We start from the raw sequence: 21123 nt of genomic DNA, 5'->3' as shown, positions 1-21123 counted from the left end.
TTGAATTTACCTGACCCCTGAATAGAAGAAGTTAGTGGATCTGAGTTTTGATAAAATTCTTACTTAGGAGCTTGAATCTTAATCCTCCCTCTTTGGGTAATTACATTTTAATAATCAAATTCATAGTCCACTTGTGATTCATTACTAATATTTATAAAGTTAAGTTATTCATAGTTTTTAAATTGATTGTGACTTAGAGCAAGGACTTTCTGAAATATGAGTTTAGATAATGGAAAGGTGTTAATGTTAGAGCTAGGATGAAACAAAAATCATCTTAATTACTTTACTGGTGAGAGACTGGTGTTCAAGATAGATTGACAGCCTTCCCTAACATGAGGTGGTGATTTATAGGTGAAGGAGAAAGACCTAACATAAGAGGAAAGTCTATCAGGGTAGGGAGTAGTTGACTCTAATGTCAGTAATTAAACTGAAATTTATTGCAGTTGTATTTTACTTTTGAGAGTTCATGTGAAAAGAAATTTGTATAGCCAAATTTATATATTAAGAATCACACTAAGTATTCCAGATGTGCTCAGTTTTCTTTTTATATATTATTAGTAGAAAATGTGATGCTTTTAGGAATTTTAATTTATCCTAATCTATAAGGATTTAGAATGTTTCCAAGACACTAGTAGAAAAATATGTTAGACTGCAGGAAGATATAAAGGAAATTAAAATTTACTGTGGCTTTTTATATATACAAACTACATTTATCTTGCAGAATTCCAGTGCCCAATTTAGTGGATAGCTGGGCATCACTGCTGATACTTCTAAAAGACTCTATACAACTGAGTCTTCCAGCACCAGGGCAGTTTCTTATACTTGGGTAAGTAATTTAACTTAAAAAATATTTTTGAAGGACTGGAGATATAGTAGAATGTATTATTTTGAATAAAAGTATAATGCTTATTTTCCTCATGATTGAATAACAGATGTTTTAGTATCTCTACCTACTGCAGAACTAGATGTATAAGCCTGTAAAAAAGGAGATGAGGGGAGGGAACAATGTGTGTTTACACATACACAAGCTATGAATGCACTAACATAAAATTTTACAACAGCACTTGGAGGGAATGTGGGAATGGAAAGAAGAGAGGTGAGTGGCATGGCTGAAAGGGAAGTTCAGAGAATGAGCATTTGAGCTGGAAGATGATCATAAACATTCATTAGAAACTCATTTTCTCTGTGTGTCTTGGAGTTTACTGATCTCTATTATTAATTTGTATGATTGTTAGATAAATGCCAGTTATCCTTACTTAATAGCAAGCATCATCATGTCAGGAACAGTGTATTTTTTGCTCAGAATAATGATTCTTATTTCATAATAGGTCTCTAATAAATATTTCCTTAGTACATAGATGTGGTAAGAGCAGAAAGCCTTTATGTAGACAGGAGGAGAATGGTATACTGTAGCAAGCAATATACAGGCAATGAAGTAGTGGAACTTTAGTGTGGGTCACAAAGGAGATGGGAGCCAGATAGGGAATGACCTTGAATTTTATTTTCAGTAATTTGGTCTTAGGTAGGGGATGGATTGATTGCAGGTTTGAGGAGGAGCATGACTCTGGCAAGTTACTAAGCAGGATTATATTACTGGGCGGGAAGACGGGGCTAGCAATTATTTTTCAAGTGAGAGGTGAGGAGGGTGTGAACTATTGACCATGAGATTCAAGAACAAGACAAATAAGGAAAAGAGGCCAATAATGGAGATAGAATAGGAAATACCAGAAAATTAGAAGAAATCTAGGTTTATTCAGTGTTTCAAGAACAAAAGTAGATTAAAAGGAACCTTCAGAAAGGTAAGAAAGATTTGTGAGTGATGTTTTTTATGATTTGGAGAGGTATTGTGATTTAGAAGAGAGAAATTTGGTGAAGTAGTAAGAACAAATGTTAACAGCAAAGGATTAGAGTGAAAATGGATTATTCTTGAAGCTGTTTAATGAAAAGAAATAAATGAGAGTGTAGCAGAACACGTGGTTTAGAAGTTGCCCTTTTATGTTAAGGAAAGGCTGCAGATGTTGAGTAGCTACCAGGAAAGATGCTGTCAGCTCCCAGCCAGGCACAGTGGCATGCATCTGTAATCCCAGCAGCTCAAGGGGCTATGACAGGATCACAAGTTTAAAACCAGTTTCAGCAAAAGCAAGGTGCTAAGCATTTCAGTGAGACCCTGTCTCTAAATAAAAAACAAAATGGGGCTGGGAATGGGGCTTAAGGTCCAGTGTCCCTGAGTTCAATCCCCAGTACCAGCCCTGCCCACCAAAATAGAAATCATCAGCTCCTTTTACCTATTAGCTATGAGATTTTGGGCATGTTGCTTAACATCTCTCTCATGGTGCTGACACATAAAAACCTGTAATCCTAGCAACTTGGGATTCTGACGCAGAAGGATCTCAAGTTTGAGGCCAGCCTAAACACTTAGAAAGACACTGTCTAAAAATAAAAAAATAATAATAATAAAAGGCTGGGGATATAACTGTAGAGCACCCCTGGGTTCAATCCCCAGTACTTCAAAAAACAAAAATATAAAATGGGATGATAGTAGTGCCTACTCTCTTAAAGTTGTTACGAGGATTAAATGAGTTAATATTTGTTAACTTCTTAGAACACTGTGTGGCCATTAACAGATGTTACCTAAGTGGAGAGTGCTAGCATATTTTAAAAAGAAGAGGTCTCATTGATAGTACCAGATTTCAGAGACAGCTGGAAGAGGATAAAGAATTGAAAATGACAGTTTTAAGAGTGAGGAAGAAGGGTGCTTTTCTTTAAGGCTTTACTACTCAGAATTTGGTCCTGTGATGACCAGCATTGGAATCAACTACAGTTTACCAGATGGCATCTTGGTAGAAATGTATAATCTCAGGCTCCATTTCAGACTGACCTGAATCCGAATTGCATTTGAACAAGATCACCAAGTGCTTGTACACACACCAAGTTTGAAAAGGACTGTTAAAGACATAAGGGAGATGAGAGTATAGAGTAACCTTTCTCTCAACATTTTTACATTACCTCAATGATGTTATTAATATAGCCCATAACAGCCAGCATGTTACCACACTGAATGGCTATAAAATCAACCAAATATAAAGAAAGAACTTTTAGTCAACTTCTATAGCTGTTACAATTTTGCTTGTTGATTGCAATTGTATATTCATAGACTTAGCTTCTACCCTTATTGGGTTTTTTTTTTACATTTTTTTATTGTTGTAGATGGACACAATGCCTTTGTTTAATTACTTATTTTTATGTGGTGCTGAGGATTGATCCCAGTGCCTTACACATGCTAGCCAAGCACTCTACTGAGCTATAACCCCAGCCCTGCTTATTGTCTTAAGGACTAATAATTTTAGTTTGGCAACCAATGGTCTATGAAATGAAGAGGAGAGAAGGATTCAGTAAGATGACCTTGAGTGTTCTGGTAAATATGGGAAGAGTCTTCCACCAGTAAACAGAGAAAACATGATAGGAAGATGGGGAGAGCTTAGGGAGAACAGATCATCATGCCATAGCTGAGTTAATACTCAGGGTCCAGTCCAGGCATGGTAAACTTGAGATCCTGCTTAAAAAATCAGTGATCATAATGATCCTTAGATCCTTATGCTACCAATTTTCAAAATTATCTAAATCAAAACCTAAAGAAGTTTTAGACACTAACAGTGTAATGAAAAGAGCAGTAGACAAAATGTCCGAAATTGCTGGGTCAAAGGTTGTTTAGATACCTAATGTGTATGATTTTTAAGGATGAGAAATAAATGTAGACACTTGAATCGAGCAACATTCTCATAAAGATTTCTGATTTTCTAATCTCAACCCTCCTCTCTATGATCTTCGGTACATTAGTAAACTTCTCCCAAACTATTTTCCCATCCATCAGGCAAGAAACTATATGCTTACCTAACTTGGAGTTGTAAGGCTCATAAAGAGAATATATCTATAGTTCTCTGAATCAACACCAGATAACTCTTCTGGTTAATTTCATTAAAAAATTAAGATCATCTATTGTGATTTATAACTTTTCCCCTACAAGATTTTTTTGTTTCCTTATCTACCTTTTCTTCCTTTCTTAGATAATGAAGGACCCTATCTCCTTTGTGTACTCAGACTGAACATTATAGAGTTGAACATTTTTATTCATACTAGAAACCTAATTCCCTTTTTATAATTTCTGGTGGCTTTGCTTTTTTTTTTCTCCCAACCATTCTACTGATCCTCTAAAATTCACTAATTACAATATAGAAATTGTTGTAAAGGTTGCTCTTTAAATGTTAGTTTGGAAATAATTATGCATATAATTTATCTTTTAAAAATCAAGTCAGTAAATATTGAGTAAAATCTTCTCAAACAACGGAAATTTTTTTCTTCATGAAGGATTATTAATCTGTTTTTATACATGGCAATATACTATTATTATGTTACAATTTTAAGGTTGGAGAGCTTTTGTTTTTGCTTACACATATAGAAAAACATATAAATATTATACAATTCCACAAGTACAAAGTATGTAAAAAGTGAGCATATCAATTGTATAATCACAAACTCAGATTAAGAAACAAAACAGTTGTAGATTCTGTGTCAAAGGAACTGCTGAGCTAGAGCCAGTCTAGCCAAATCAATGTTTATAGCAGCACAATTCACAATAGCTAGACTGTGGAACCAACCTAGATGCCCTTCAATAGATGAATGGATAAAAAAAAAAATGTGGCATTTATACACAATGGAATATTATGCAGCACTAAAAAATAACAAGATCATGGCATTTGCAGGGAAATGGATGTCATTAGAGCAGATTATGCTAAGTGAAGTTAGCCAATCCCAAAAAAACAAATGCTGAATGTCTTCTCTGATATAAGGGGGGTGACTCAAAATAGAGTAGGGAGGAAGAGCATGAGAAGAAGATTACCACTAAAAAGGGAAGAGAGGTGGGAGGGAATGGGAGGGAGAAGGGGAATTGCATGGAAGATGGAAGGAGACCCTCATCATTATACAAAATACATGTATGATGATGTGAGGAGGAAGAAAAAAAAGAGAGAAATGTGTCACATTAGATTGGGTAGAGAGAGGTGATGGGAGGGAGGGGAGGGAAGGGGGGGATAGGAAGGGCAGCAGAATAACACAGACACTAGAATTGATGTATGTATATACGTGGCTGTATAACCAATGTGATTCTGCAACCTATACACTTGGAAAAATGATAATTCCTACCCCATTTTATTCAAATGTATGATATGTCAAGATCATTGTATTGTCATGAGCAACTAATAAAAAAATTTCCATGAAAAAAAAAAGAAAACAGTGTCCTTCTGAACTACTAGTGTTCTTTAATCTCACCAAAGATAACCACTATTCTAACACCTCAGATGGATTTTGCCTTATTTTCAAACTATAGGTATATATAAATATTTTTATCTTATATCTGGCATCTTTCATTCACTTATGTTTATGAGATTCATCCTTACAATTCATGTAGCTAAATTGATTGTGTTGCTCTTTAGTATCTCATTGTATTAATGTGCTATAGATTGCCTCTTCTACTGATGCCGAACATTTTTGCGTTCCCTTTAGTTCTTTTGGCTCTTAGAAATAATGCTGCTGGCACTATCATTGTATGTGTCTTTAAATGCATATATTCATTTTGATTGAGTCACAGAAAATGTATATGTATGTGTGTGTGTGTGTGTGTGTGTTTATATACATATATATACATATATATGTGTATATATATATAATATACATATATATGTGTGTGTGTATATATATACATATGAAATATATATATATTTGAAGTATTTCATATATATATATTTCATATATATATATGAAATACTTCAAATGGTAAATGAGGCCACAAAGCCCCTTATTGAAAGAAATTAGATTGCATCATTTTCTTTAGACTAATACTTTTTATTTTGTTTTTATGGCCCTTTCAGAGTTCTGAATGAGTTTATTATGAAAAATCCCAGTTTGGAAAATAAAAAAGACCAAAGAGACCTTCAGGTATGGCATCCTGAATTCAGAGCTATTACTAAAAGTGTATTTCTCAATGCTATCAACTTGATAATGGAAGGGTCTATAAGATAACTTGTGAAATTTCTTCCAATTCTAAATATTCTATAAAAACCATCAATGTTTATTGTAAAATATCTATTGTCAAAAAATAGAAAACTACAAAAGTTCACATACATACAATATCTATATGTATGTGTGCATGTCTACATATATAATTGTTTTTCTTGGTTTCCTTAGGATGTGACTCATAAAATAGTGGACGCTATTGGTGCAATTGCTGGTTCCTCTCTGGAACAAACAACATGGCTACGACGAAATCTGGAAGTTAAGCCTTCTCCCAAAATAATGGTGGATGGAACCAACTTGGAATCTGATGTTGAAGGTATTGCTCTCAGACTTTTAGGTTTATTATCTGTAAGTATATATTCACTAAGAAGTCATTTCAGTTAGTACATAAGTACCATATACTAATACCATTTCTCATTATTAGCAAGTAGCCTTTTTCAGTGGAAAAATACTAACCAGTATGTTTACCTGTCTTTTCACTTATTTAGATATGTTATCACCTACAATGGAAACCTCGAACATAACTCCTTCTGTGTATAGTGTCCATGCATTGACTTTACTCTCTGAGGTAATCACTGTCAAATTTTTTCATATGAACTCTGAAACAAACATTAATTCCATATTAACAAGTAATCCTTATAGGAAAGTTTTTAATTTGAAATTTTATATTTGTAATTTTTAGCTTTGAACTTATAGAAATCACTGTATAAAAAGAAAAAATGTAAGATTTTGACCTTATCTATATTTGGATTATTTCACGCAACATTAGTGATGTTGCTTCCCCTCCCTATGATATTGCTTTAGATGTTACTTCCTCTCCCCATGCACTATTTTTTTAAAGTGTCTTTTTTAAGAAAAGTACTTTCATGCTTTACTGTGGTGAGCAAATGTGGAGGTAGTATAATGATGTTTTCACTATTAAGCATTTTACTTGTTAGCAAACATTTTCATGTACATTCTTTCAAGCTATTTTTATCTGTTATATAGCTGTTTTCCCTTTACAGATGTGAACACTGAGCTTTAAAAACATGATATCATTTTGACTAAGTATATTATAACTATTAATAGATGTAACTATTATGTTTATTATAACTGTTGACAGTGTTGGAACTTGAGCAGTCCAGTTCCTTTGTTTGGATTTTCCAAGCCTTCTTTTAACTGACTCAGAAGAAAATGAGTTTCTCATCCTAAATTCACTGTTTACTCACTGTCATATTAGAAGATTCTTTGAACTCTTTTTTGTACTTACCACCTCAGTTAGAAATAGCAAAATCTGTCCATATTTATATCCTATAGCTATAATGGAACCAAAAAGTCAGGTTATGGAAGAAACCACTAATATAAAAATGATTTAAGGAGATCTCATTTAGATTTTTCTAATTTTAAGGTGTTCTAGGTTTGTTTACAAACTGAAAACCAAGTTGCTTCTTGATGATGTTTCAGCTCATAGATTATTCCATTTCCTTATGTTTTATAGGTTTTGGCTCATCTTTTAGATATGGTTTTCTATAGTGATGAAAAGGAGCGAGTTATTCCTTTACTTGTAAACATTATGCATTATGTTGTTCCCTACCTCCGAAATCACAGGTACTATTATTATTTTTATAAATAGAATCAAATTAATTCATAACCTTTAGAAACAAGTTCTGTTTCCTTACTGCCATTTTTGTAATTAACCACAAGATGACATTCTTACCTTTTATTATACAGTTAAAATTTTTATTAATGTATTTTTTTCTTATGGTGCAATTTTGTGTCCTTATGTCATTATTGGCTTGGGTAAATGTGAGCAATTACATAATTTAATATGATTAAAATTAAAACAGAGATTAAGATAGTCTTTCTTTCTTATAGTGCACATAATGCACCTAGTTATCGAGCCTGTGTCCAACTGCTCAGCAGTCTTAGCGGGTATCAGTATACACGGAGAGCTTGGAAAAAAGAAGCCTTTGACCTCTTCATGGATCCCAGTTTTTTTCAGATGGATGCCTCTTGCGTTAATCAGTATGTTATACTCTTGCTTTCATTCAACGTGATAATGCATCTCACAGTATTTTGAAGTCAGTTACTATCCTTCAAAGTTAGAATGCTTTACTGATAACAAGAAGAACAAAATATTAATTACATATCATAATCTTTCACAGTTGGAGAGCAATTATGGATAATCTGATGACACACGATAAGACAACATTTAGAGATCTAATGAGTGAGTATTGTGAGGTGACAATGGAAGCAGTATCTTTCCTGTCTGTATGTGATTCATTCTCATTATTTACTTGCTGATTTCTGGAAACTAGCTCATTGTCAAGCTGTATATAGTATCCTATGGAAATATAATATTAAAACTTAGAAAAACAGCTTACTGTTTGAGGCAACTAGTGACTGAAAGGGACTATGTCTAATTTGGTTTTAAATTGTAGATAGCATAGTACTTGGCACTTAACAGGCATTCAGTAAATGTTTAATGAATGAAAGTGTGGCAATTGATGAGATAGAGAAGGGCAGACAATTGAATCCAAACCTCTGAGACAGGCCACTCTAAATCTATAGGGCTCTGTTATCTCCTCTGAAGGAACAGAGAGGGGCCAAGATCAGAATCACCCTATACTCAGTCTTGACTGTTTTTATGCATTAGGGTTCTATTTTGTATTTCTTCTGAGGAAAAAAAGCTTTTTAGATTTTTAAAATATGAAAGTTATTAAAATAAACTTAAATAGCAGTGAGATTTTATGAGTCTAGAAGATTTTGTGTAAATTCTTTAGCCCAAGCTGTGGTTTTCTACTCTGGAAAAAGGGCACCATATTTTCTCTTCTCCTCCCATCTTCATAGAATTGTTCTGAGTTTCAACTTCACCTATTCAACAAATATAAATTTATTAAACAAAAACAATGGGCCAGACATTATGCTAATCTTTTAACAAAACTTTAAAAATTATTTCAGCGTGTAAGAAATTGTGACGGAAATAAAACAGGGACCATGTATGATGGATTTTAAATTATAGCTAAAGAGCTCATATTTGTGAAACTAAAGAAATCAACCATGCAAAGGCCTAAAGACAGGATATTCCAAGCATAGCAAACAAAAATTGCAAAGGCCTTCAGATAGGAACAAACTCAGTAAATTCACATAATAAGCAAGACATGGCTGCAGTAGAGTAAGTCAGGAGTAACTAAACATGAGGAAGAAGAGATAATTAAGCCAGGATAGGCCATGCTGGAAATTATTTTTTAAAGTAATGGAAAGGATTTAAGCAGGTGGCATAAAATTTAAAGGACTTTGTAAAATGGTATTGTTAGTGATCTTTACCTTCAGAAACCCATAGTTCTAAATTTTCTTTTGTCTATGTATGATAATTTTTCCTACTTGATCTTGGGGCATGTGTATATTGGATCTGCCAGCTCTTCTGTGCCAGAGTGGTTCGAAGTTCTTTACCTCTCTTTAAATTAAATAAACAAATAATAATTATTTTTTCTCAGTTGACTAGATGTCTTGTTATAATCTCTCTTCTCTTTCTTTTTTCTGCAGCTCGTGTAGCTGTGGCTCAAAGCAGTTCACTTAACCTCTTTGCAAACAGAGATGTGGAGCTAGAACAGAGAGCCATGCTTCTCAAAAGACTTGCATTTGCAATTTTTAGCAGTGAAATTGACCAGTACCAGAAGTATCTTCCAGATATACAAGGTAAATAATCAAAACTCTTTATTTTCGGGGCTGGGAATGTGGCTCAGGCAGTAGCGCCCTCTCCTGGCATGCGTGCGGCCCGGGTTCGATCCTCAGCACCACATACAAACAAGGATGTTGTGTCCGCCGAGAACTAAAAAATAAATATTAAAATTCTCTCTCTCTCTCTCTCTCTCTCTCTCTCTCTCCCCCCTCTCTCACTCTCTCTTTAAAAAAAAAAACTATTTTCTCTACCTTCTGAACTATAGTTTGCTGTTATTGTTGTTCTTCCTTCGAAAATACTTTCTCTTGGGGCTGGGATTGTGACTCAGTGGTAGAGCACTTGCCTAGCACATGTGAGGCACTGTGTTCAATCCCCGGCACCACATAAAAATAAACAAATAAAATAAAGGTATTGTGTCCATCTATATACTAAAAGTATATTAAAAAAAGAAAATACTTTCTCTAAATTGTAACTTGAGGTGAAATGTACCAAGTTTAGGTTGACAGGGGAAATTATGTAATTGGAAATTCTTCTACTGAAATAAAAAATATTATTTCTAGTATCTAAAAACAACACTACATTTGTAGGGCTTGCCTAAATGTGGTCTCAGTTTGGATATTGATTGTTAGGAAATTTCATATTTCTTAGCAGTTAATGTTTGAATATAAGCTATGACTAATCCACCTCAGGCAGACATGTTAGCATTTTTTTCATTGTGGATAACATCTCCTGCATCCTTAAGGAAGGCACGGAATGTAGGTAAAGCCAGTAAATGCAGCTAGAAGTAACATTTAGAGGTCTATAATTTGAAGGCTGTATTGAGGGCTGTAAAAGGGCTTTGATAATCTTCATGAAATGAGCTTCTGTGTCAAAAAGGATAGCAGTGCACTCATCGCCCCATGCCACCAAATAGCACCACAATGGGGATGAACTTAACCCATAGCAGAATTATTTGCTATCCAGTACTGTGCATCTTCCAGCCTCAGGAACTAACCTGATAGTTGTCATCTCCCTAGTGAAATTTATCTCTTCTCCTAGAAGACGAATGATTCCTTTTTTCCTAACCCTTTATGCCTAATTTCACATGCACACTGTTCTTTGATTTCCATTTTTAAGTAGTCTGCATCAGTGTTCACTCAGTGTGGTTCATGGACCAGTGCTACAGTCTCTTAGGATAAGAGGATAGATTTGTTCTATAATCAGAACAAAAGTTTTAAACTATTATTTGCTATTTTACAGAATGTATTGAACCTAATAATAAAATGATAGTATATTTTGTATATCTAGTTTTTATTTTTCTAGTTATTTTGTTATCATTTATGAAAATATCTGTAACAGATTACAATTTTTAAAAGCAGTCCTTTACCACAGTTTGAGAAGTAATGAACCACACAGAAAGTTTTATATGATAATAATTCAAATTCTTTAGCAATGAAAATATACTGCATTTCTTTCTTTCAGAGAGATTGGTTGAGAGTCTTCGTTTGCCCCAGGTGCCAACTCTTCATTCTCAAGTGTTCCTGTTTTTCAGGGTGTTACTTTTAAGAATGTCTCCACAACATCTTACCTCACTCTGGCCTACCATGATCACAGAGCTTGTGAGTTAATTTTAATTCAATCGGGTTATAAATCTGAATTATAAAAGCATGTGATTAACTTCCATGATTTACTGGATAAAAACTAATCTTGAAAAGAACTGAACTCAGTTAAACCAGTTTCTAATAATTTTACACTGGAAAATAGTAACACAAGTCAGATTCCATATCCTTAGAAGTTAAACTTTCAGTTATATAATATAGGTATCCAATGATTTATGATAATCCCTACTTCATCTGACCTGATTTAATGTCCACTCTATGTTTTTAACTTTGTTGTGGCCTGTGGGTTCCCGTCTGTAACAATACCTCTAGCAATGGAGATGTTGAGTCAGGTTTTTGTGGACTGACATAAGGCATATACTCATCTTGAAGAGCAGCACTTACAGTTAAACTTGCTTCAGACAGACATTCACAAAGATTTCCTGAACTCCCTAACAGTAAATCCGAAATCCCAACTATACTATTCAGTTCCCTCAAAGATACAGTCATCCTCATCTTTATAGGAAGGATTTGGAGAGTCAGGAAAGGTGGATGAGTAGAGCAAGAGAAATCTTTATTTCTGAAACCCACCTTTATAATTTCTCCACACACAAAAAAAAATTGTTTTAATATTTCTTTGCTCTTATTTTTTTTCTTCTTTTCTTACTTGCTTTTAGTTTTTTGAAATAACTGTGACTGTTCCATAATCACAAAAGACAAAAACCTGCCCTCATTTTACTTAACTCTGCTAAATGATTAGCAAAGCTTTGTGCAGCTAAATTTGCCATTTTCCTTTCAGAAACAATTTCAAACCTTTATGATAAAATTTGTTTTTGTCCTAATATGCCTAAAGATAGTGGGAAAGAATTATATATCCAGTTTAAATAAACATTTAACATTTATTTTGTGGTTTTCAGGTACAGGTCTTTTTATTGATGGAGCAGGAACTAACTGCCGATGAAGATATTTCACGGTAATATGTAATTTATTTCAATGTATTCTTACTAGTTTTTATTACCCTGAAATTACCCACAGTGTTTCTCAAAAATAGATTCTACTTTATCTGATTATTTGATATGATCAGTACATTATTTAATTGAACATATAATGTAATTTTACGTAGTCCTGAAACATGGTAGATTAAATTAAACTACCATCATTGACCTTTAAACACAAATTTAGTTCAGTGCAATACAATTGTTTCAGCTATATGAGTACCTTAATTTTGCTAAGTGATACCTGGTCCCTGAAACTTGTTAAAGATATCAAAATATATTATGGCAGGTAACCTATAAGCAAGGTAGCCATGTGTTCAGATCTTTCAGAATGTTCCCAATTTAATGTAATATAGTTTTATTCTTTTTAGTAGAGGCAGCTTATTAATGTATGGCTAAATATTTTTTATTATACAAAAATTTTACAGATTTATAAATTGAAAAATTATTTAAGACTGTCTTAAATATATTTTTCAGTGCTAAGTTAATAACATGTATTCTGTGTTAGTAGCTATGTTCATTATTATGGAAAGCTTCCCCCCATCTGAGGGGGAAGAAACTGAGTAGTAATAAAGTTTCTTGGTTATACAATTTGAATTTTTATATTTCCAAAGTGTAATACAAGTTCTGTCTTTACATTCTAAAAATTTAAAGAACAAAAATTAGTTATGACCAATAATTTAGATTACTATTACACTTTATCAGGATGACTATGAAAAATATTAGCTGGTACGTTAGACATTCTAGGAATTCCCAGTAGGCAAATGGGTTCAGCCTCTGACAGCACTGTCCACTACTTACAGGACCTCAGGCCCCTCTGTGGCTGGCCTGGAGACAACCTATACAGGAGGTAATGGCTTTTCTACTTCATATAACAGCCAGCGGTGGTTAAACCTCTATCTCTCTGCTTGCAAATTTTTGGATTTGGCTCTGGCATTGCCCTCTGAAAATCTTCCTCAGTTTCAGATGTAAGTAAAAGCAAGGCTATTAAATGGATATTTTTAAAAATACATTTGCTTTGGTCACTGACATCTAAGACTAATTTTGTGTAAGTTGGAATATTTATTAAAATGTAATTCTTTTAGCAGGGCTGGGGCAACAGTTGTTGGAAGTTTATGATTGATATGGATATATTAAGATTAACAGACCATCAGTCAACAGAGTACCCTCCAGATGTGAGATAGCAGGGTTAATGACACAAGCTTCAAGTCCAGTGGAGATGACACACAGTTCAACCCATGATGGATATTATGGTAGTACATGCATAGAATGCTGTTAAGCCACCCATCAGAATCCTCTCCAAGCTTTGAGAGTTCAGAACAGACCCTAAAAGGAGTCTTAAACTCAGTGAAGAGTGAAAGTTGAGGGAGGGAAGAAAGCACCTTTGTGAAGACAGAGGCAGGAGCAGACCTGGTATATTCTAGGTGTTGAAAGATGAGTATTGCTGGAACACAATGTTGAGAGAAGAGGTTGGGAATGTAAGGCATTGTCATCTATTTTATAGAATGTGGACCTTATCCTAAGGATATTAAGAAGCCATGGAAGCATTTTAGGGAATGCTATTGAGCTTGCATTTTAGAAAGTTTACTTTGGCTATAGAGTGTGGAGAAAGGATTAGAGATGAACAAGACTGTTTTATTTTAGATGGTAGTGAATTGAACTGAAAGGAGTTGGGAGAAACTGATAAAATTCTCACCATGGCTTGTTTATAAGTGCTTAAATATATTTAATTATGGTTTTTCACATAAATTTTTCACACCAAAAATTTTCACATTGAAGTGGTAAAAATAAGATTTTTTTATCAATGTAGCTAAGGTAATTTGAGAGTTTATGAAAAAGGTCAAATATTTGCATCAAGTGTTATGTTACATTATTTTAGAATAGAAAAATAATAGGATAAATTTTGATATGCTTAAACCTCCAAAAATTGCTTACTTTTCATTAAACTTTATGGTAAGAACTAGAAATTATTCTTTTAATTTTTTTCCATTTGAAAACCATATACATTCACTTCTTGATGAATTTTAGTGGTTGGGTATCTGTTAAATTGAAGTTAATCCTATGAGAAGTTCAGAAAAGGATACTAAGAATTGTAGGAAAGTATCTAAAATTAACTAGATAACTTAAATTCACAAAAGTGATAGAAACTCTGTTTTTCAGAGCTCCAGAAAGAATATCAAGAACTATATACTTATTTTCCATAAAAAGAACCAAAATGAGTTTATCCTATTTTTGGGAGGGGGGTACCTGGGATCGAACTCAGGGGCACTCAACCACTGAGCCACGTCCCCAGTCCTATTGTATTTAGAGACAGGGACTTACTGAGTTGCTTAGCACCTTGCTTTTTCTAAGGCTGGCTCTGAACTCAATGATCCTCCTATGTCAGCCTCCTGAGCCGCTGGGATTACAGGTGTGTGCCAGGAGCCCAGCTGATTTTATCCTTTACTTGTCAGAATGTTATTACTCCAAAAGGAAGGAAAACAAGGCTGTGTGTGTAGCTTCAGAAGAGCATGTGCTTCCCATGCACAAGGCCCTGAATTCAGTCTTCAGGAACAAAAGAAAAAGAATGGCTTCTAAACATAGGGGGAAATACTGAGCTATACTCATAGGAGAAATTTCAATTGAAATTATATGTAACCGTCAGAATGGTAAAAATCTAAAAGCTGCTTTCTTTTTACCCTTAACAACAGATCCATTCTTGTTGGAAGGGTACATTGATATTATACAATTGTTCTCCAAAGAGGTTATTTATCAAATTTTAAATATATGATCTCTTTAAGCCAGTAATTCTACTACATGTTAAGATTTATCGTGCCACTCTACTCACAGAAATGCATAAAGTAATTATTACATGTGGGTAACCATTATGGCACTTTTAGAATTCCAAGACTACCTCCTAATACTCGAATACTATGTAGCTTTAGGAAGAACAGAGTTTGATATGACTTGGAATGGTCTCCAGGATGTATACTTAGGTCAAAGCAAGCAACGATCATTTCTGTTTTGTTTTGTTTTAAGGGGAGATGGTTGGTTGCAAGAATATGTGTTTTTTTCATGAATGAACTCTGGAAGAATATAATAAAAGAAACTGGATACACCAATAGATAATAGGATGGGAGGGAGACTGCCTTTCTCTTTAGCATGCCCTTTTATATTGTTTCAATTTTTTCCCTTGTCAGACATTAATTTAACTTATTAAAGACAAAAATAAGAAAAAATAAAACAGAGGCATGAAAGAAGTCCTTCTTAAATTTCTCTTAAATTCTTTCAGTTCTTTGCCCCTTTGAGAACATTTAGCAATTCTATGTTGGAAAATCAAGTCTTTGTCAAATTGTTATAATACAAGGAGATAATAAGCTACAAAAACACAAATTTCCTTTTAAGAACTTTCTATTAGATAATAAGGAAGAAACATGTGTTGAGTACTTTTCTTTGTGCTCATGAAAAATTGTGGTGAGCACCTTTCAGGTTTACATATCTTTATTTATCCCTTATAACCCTGAGGTACTTAATACTATGTTAAATGATGTAGAAAAGGCTCAAAGAGGTTAAGAAATGTGCTCCAGGTGACAGGGTTACCAAAGGCACAGCTGGCATGCATTTGAATCTTTGTAAGTAGTGGGGTCATGATCTACTAAAATTATGTTGCCTCACCTTAGATGGCACAAAGTTTGTCTTACAAAGAATGCTGATATCATTCTTCTGTACACAGGTACCGATGGGCCTTTATTCCAGAGGCCTCAGATGATTCAGGTTTGGAAGTCAGAAGGCAGGGCATACATCAACGAGAATTTAAACCTTATGTGGTACGACTAGCAAAACTTCTTCGGAAAAGGGCAAAGGTATAAATATTTTTTTTGATGTTCTGTTATGTAATTACATGTTGTATTTGTATTGTCATATTATGTAACTACTTTTTGTTATATATTAAGAAACTACTGCATTTGTGAGGCACGTATTAAATATTTCCTAGGAAATTGAGGATATTATCAAGTTGAGCTACTTTGAAGACAGTAATTTTGAGAATCAATATCCATAAGCCTAATATTCACAAACATTTAAAATATACATTGTGTGGGTCTTAAATGAACATTTGGTTATCATTATTTGTGCATGTGTGTGCATGTGTGGTGCTGCTGGGGTGGAGTCCAGGGCCTCATGCATGCTAGGCAAGTCCTGTATCCTGTACTCTACTGAGCTATATCCCCAGCCTACCTATTAATTTTTTAAATGAGAAGAAAAAGGAAGTCTTTTGTACATTGATAACATCTAGATTAAAATATTTTATACTTATAAAAGAATAAAAATCTTGGAACCATGCATGTAAGTACTTAGCACTCTAGTTCTGTAAGGATATACCCATAGTGTTCATTTTTTTTTTTATTATTGGTTGTTCAAAACCTTACAAAGCTCTTGACATATCATATTTCAAACATTAGTTTCAAGTGAGTTATGAACTCCCATAGTGTTCATTTTAATGCCATGATGAGAATCAGAAAGATATGAGCTGATTGAGAAAAAATGCAGTACTAAAAGGGATTTGTAGAATAAATGTAAGATTGACTTCAATATGAATCAGTAAGTTTGTGTATAGATTATACATAAGTTTAATAAATTGACAGGATTAGTTAATCAAAACTCAGAACCTTATCAGATTAATAAGGGAGGAATAATCACTAGTATTTGTTTTCCATTCATATGAAGTAAAATGCTTAGAATTTGTTCAATTTTGATTGTGACAGAAAGACGTGCATTCCATATCCTGACCCAGTATAGCTACATAACAGAATCTAAAATTTCTCACAAAAAAACCTTTGCCTTTAAAATGAAGTATTTTCTTCCATATAGTTCCTATTATTGATACAGTATTCCATTTTAATAGCTGTCAAGACCCTACCTCCAACTTGCAGTTTTTAAAACACTGATCAAAATTATTACCTCTGTAAGAGAGATAGTGAAGGAACTCAAAAATATCCACTTAAGAGAAATTCTTCAAGGTAAAAAGTGAGAATGTATCTAAAACATATATCGTTAAGTGTAGGAATATAAGATTTATAAAATCTATGTCATGGCTTATGTTCTTACATCTTTCAGTATGCATCAGGTTTATTTCTGAGCACACTCAGAAATGAGCATGTCAGCTTCTTCTAGAGAAGAGTATTGAGAATCTTGTTCTTTTGCTTTTTTGGTGTGGTGCTGGGGATTAAACCCAGGCCCTTGTGTATGCAAGGCAAGCACTCCATAAACTGACCTTGTGAATATACTTTGTATACACCAGAAATAGGAAAATGTCATTTATATGTCATTATAAATGTCATTTATATGACATTCCGCTATCATATATAAATTTTTTAAAATTAATAAAAAAGAAAATTTCTGGTGCAGTGGGTAGAACCAGAAAAGTCAAAAATTGTGCTCCATTTGTATATAATGAATCGAACTTTCTGCTGTCATATATAACTGATTAGAATAAGTAAATAAATAAATTTTTTAAAAAGTATTGAAACTGGCATGCTCATTATTGGGCCTTTGTTATTAATTTTTGTCTTGTATAATTTTTTTGAAAAATAAACTGCAAAATTTTGGGATAATCTAGGTTATTTTGTGAGACCTAGTTTGCAGTATGTGCTTTGAGTACTCAGAAATTGCCAGGCCCTATGAAGTCCCCTAAGCAGGCAGCAGCTCTTAAACCAAAGTCCACAGGGAGAAAAGTGATTTTCAAAGGTTTTACTTGAAGGACATAAGGAACTTCATCACAGTTGCTTCTTTAGAAGCTAAATAAAAGGACAAAATATGAATGAAAGTTGGAGCCACAGTTTAGGACAGGAGTTACTTTTACTTTGATTGATATTATAGGGTTTGAAAAAATAATCATGTCAAATCTGTATGACCCCAGGCATGTGCCCTATTTTTCCTTTATCTCATTAGTAATGAGAATATTTACTAAGAACCCTCCCTTATCTAAAGGATAAGTATGACAGTCTTTTGCCCAAAACTTGTCCTACAGAATAAGGTAACAATTTTGATTGAAAATCATCTCCCATTCAAATCCCTTTAAACAAGGTCTTCATGGCCAAGGGTATGTTTCACTGGAACAAAGGCTATGAGTTCTCCTCTTTCCTTCCACAGGACAAGGAGGAGGACTTTAAAACAGTGATTTTGGAGGGAGTGGAGATGGCCAAGCATCAGGTGAGGGTGGCTGTTTGATGCTTGTGATATGGCAGCAAGAGCTGCCACATCTGGACCAAATAGTGAAACATAAACCCAGGTCTGGATTTCAACAAGTGTAAGAGAGGTAAACAGGAAGGAAGTCTTTCTCTATGGGTAGACTGATGAATTCAAAGGAGAAATCATTTGTATGGAAACAACAACAAATGATTTCTCCTTTGAATTCATCAGTATGGAAATAAGTTTGTATGAAAACAAGTTTGATTTAATATTGAGGACAAGATAAAGTCCTATGAATAAAAACAGCAGAAACGTTGATAAAAGTGTGTTCTTGGTAAAGAGCTAAATAAAAAAAATTATCTCAGAAAGGCATATCTTTATAGAAAAATTAGTGAAAGGTTGTATCATTCACTTACATTTGGAAATTAGTTACATAAAAGGTACAAGCATGGTATTCATTTTCCTTCAAGATAATTTCATCTCTCTATACCCTTTGATTACCATTGAATTACAGTTTGATTTAATGGACTAGAGGTGGTGTGGTCAGCCAGTAGTTGAATAAGGATAGTCAGTGATGTGAAAATCAGTCTCATTAAAGCCAATATCATAGTTAAAAGAAAATACAAAAACATCTTTCATTCTCTTATCTAGATAAAAGGTTAAATAATTAAGTAAAATTTAAGGGATAGTTGGGTTTTGTTGTTGTATTTACTTTTTCAGCCACAGATGAAAAACTAAAAGGTCTTTTTTCTTATTTGCTTTTGGAGTCTTATGTTTAAAATGTTTTCCTTAAAATTTTACAAAAAGCAAACAGGGCTGGGATGTAGCTCGGTGGTAGAACAAACATTTAGCCTGCACAAGGCCCTGGGTTCATTTCCCAGCACCACCAAAATAAACAAATCTTGATATCACATATGATAAGCTAGATCTGCATCTGCTTTCTCTGCTAGGAAACTGATGATGCTAAAATGTTAATTAGGTAAACAATGGAAGTTTCTCAGCAGTATCTGATTTTAGAAAGGAAACTTCATTTGTGAATGAATATGACAAGCTATACTTTTCTTTCCTAAGTCTCAATGATTTTTTCCTTTTTTTATATATACTTCATTATTTTATTTTCGTTACAATTTTGTCCAAATCTAAACATCTTCCGTTCATTCATATCTTTTGATCTAGACAGACTGATTCTATAGTTGTTAGTATTAATTAGTGTCCTGAATTAACTTAATAAAGAAATTACTGGTGTTTACATTAGTTGAGTTTTCACATACATTCTCATTTGACTTCACATTTTATCAGTGAGGAACCTTTATATATCTTACCCAGGTATGTAACAGTAAGTAAATGTCACAGCCAGGGCACTAACCCAGTTCCTTTGACTCAAGGTCCAGCTTTCCTTCCCTCCCCAGAAAATGATAGCAGTGTCTCCCCTGAAGGATCCCTTCCTTCCTTGGTACTGCAATATTGACAGTAATTATTCACTTATATACCCTGCTATTATCTTCTAGCAAGTTTAGGTTACTTAGTTAAAAGGAAATTAATTGATTTACTAATGGTGAAATACATAAAGCTTTCTTAATTCTCTTTTATAATCATTTTGTGATCTAGTCCTTGGTTATGTTAGTGAGAATCCAAAAACCTAGGAGCTTTTTTGAGTATATGCTAAAGCATACCATCAGCTTTTATATTTGTCTAGAATCATTTCTATTAAATAAACTTAGTTATGCATTCTACTGGAAAATATAACTACAAGAGGGGTGTTAGATGGCACTAAAAGGGCCTCAGAAGCAAGGGTTTTAAACTTTGCTGTTTAGGTCCTTTTAATTTTTCTAACATATAGTCTAATAACAACTTCAATTTTGTTTTCTGCAGAAAAATCCAGAGGAAGATAACTCAGGGAGAACATTGGGTTGGGAGCCAGGGCACTTGCTGCTCACCATCTGCACAGTGCGCAGTATGGAACAGCTGCTGCCATTCTTCAATGTCCTCAGCCAAGTCTTCAACAGCAAAGTCACAAGTCGGTGTGGAGGACACTCAGGGAGCCCCATCCTCTACTCAAACACCTTCCCTACTAAGGACATGAAACTGGAAAACCACAAACCATTTTCCAGCAAAGCCAGGCAAAAAATAGAAGAGATGGTAGAAAAGGATTTTCTCGAAGGAGTGATAAAAACTTGAGCACCACCAGTGGTTCCATTTAGTTTAAATGTAAATGTAATTATTTAAAACAAACAGACACATTGCTCTGAGTTGTATAGTTTCTTTTCTTTTTTTTTTTTTTTTTTTGTAACAAAACACACTTCAGGTTGTATTTAATTTAAAAATTTGTAAATAAGAGCTAATGACTGGATGTGACCTGAATCAAGTTTAAATATTGTTGGCTCATATTGATTATGGTGCCTATGAGAGATCTATATATACATATATAGTCCATTGTTTTATTGTCCTCAGTTGTCTTAAATCTGCAAAATACACACTGCACATTTTTTTCTATTGGTTTCAGGCTCAGTTTAATTTAGATTGGGGACTTTTTCCTTTCTGTTATGAATCATGTTCTAGTATTGGAATGGTGTCATTTTGCCATCAGAGGCTTAGTAACATACTAGATTCAGTTCTCTTCACATACGTTCACTAAGAGCATGAAGAATAACTG

General features: G+C 33.8%; 1 protein-coding gene across 1 annotated transcript in view; it reads left to right on the top strand.

Moving 5' to 3' along the window:
* Nucleotides 1-20667, top strand: part of Dop1a (DOP1 leucine zipper like protein A) — a 105124-nt gene extending 84457 nt beyond the window's left edge. The window contains exons 26-39 of the mRNA XM_077801472.1: nt 722-826; nt 5925-5991; nt 6241-6385; nt 6558-6637; nt 7547-7656; nt 7924-8073; nt 8214-8275; nt 9595-9747; nt 11192-11328; nt 12225-12280; nt 13106-13270; nt 16015-16144; nt 18432-18491; nt 20343-20667. Of these exons, the coding sequence (XP_077657598.1) occupies nt 722-826; nt 5925-5991; nt 6241-6385; nt 6558-6637; nt 7547-7656; nt 7924-8073; nt 8214-8275; nt 9595-9747; nt 11192-11328; nt 12225-12280; nt 13106-13270; nt 16015-16144; nt 18432-18491; nt 20343-20648 (1726 nt within the window). The 3' untranslated portion in view covers nt 20649-20667. The remainder of the gene's footprint in view (nt 1-721; nt 827-5924; nt 5992-6240; nt 6386-6557; nt 6638-7546; nt 7657-7923; nt 8074-8213; nt 8276-9594; nt 9748-11191; nt 11329-12224; nt 12281-13105; nt 13271-16014; nt 16145-18431; nt 18492-20342) is intronic.
* The last annotated feature ends 456 nt before the right edge of the window (nt 20668-21123 follow it).

The sequence above is a fragment of the Urocitellus parryii genome, chromosome 8 (genome assembly GCF_045843805.1).
Source record: "Urocitellus parryii isolate mUroPar1 chromosome 8, mUroPar1.hap1, whole genome shotgun sequence".
Lineage (NCBI taxonomy): Eukaryota > Metazoa > Chordata > Mammalia > Rodentia > Sciuridae > Urocitellus > Urocitellus parryii.
The sequence above is the reverse complement of the archived record's forward strand: the minus strand, read 5'-3'. Positions and strand labels throughout refer to the sequence as shown.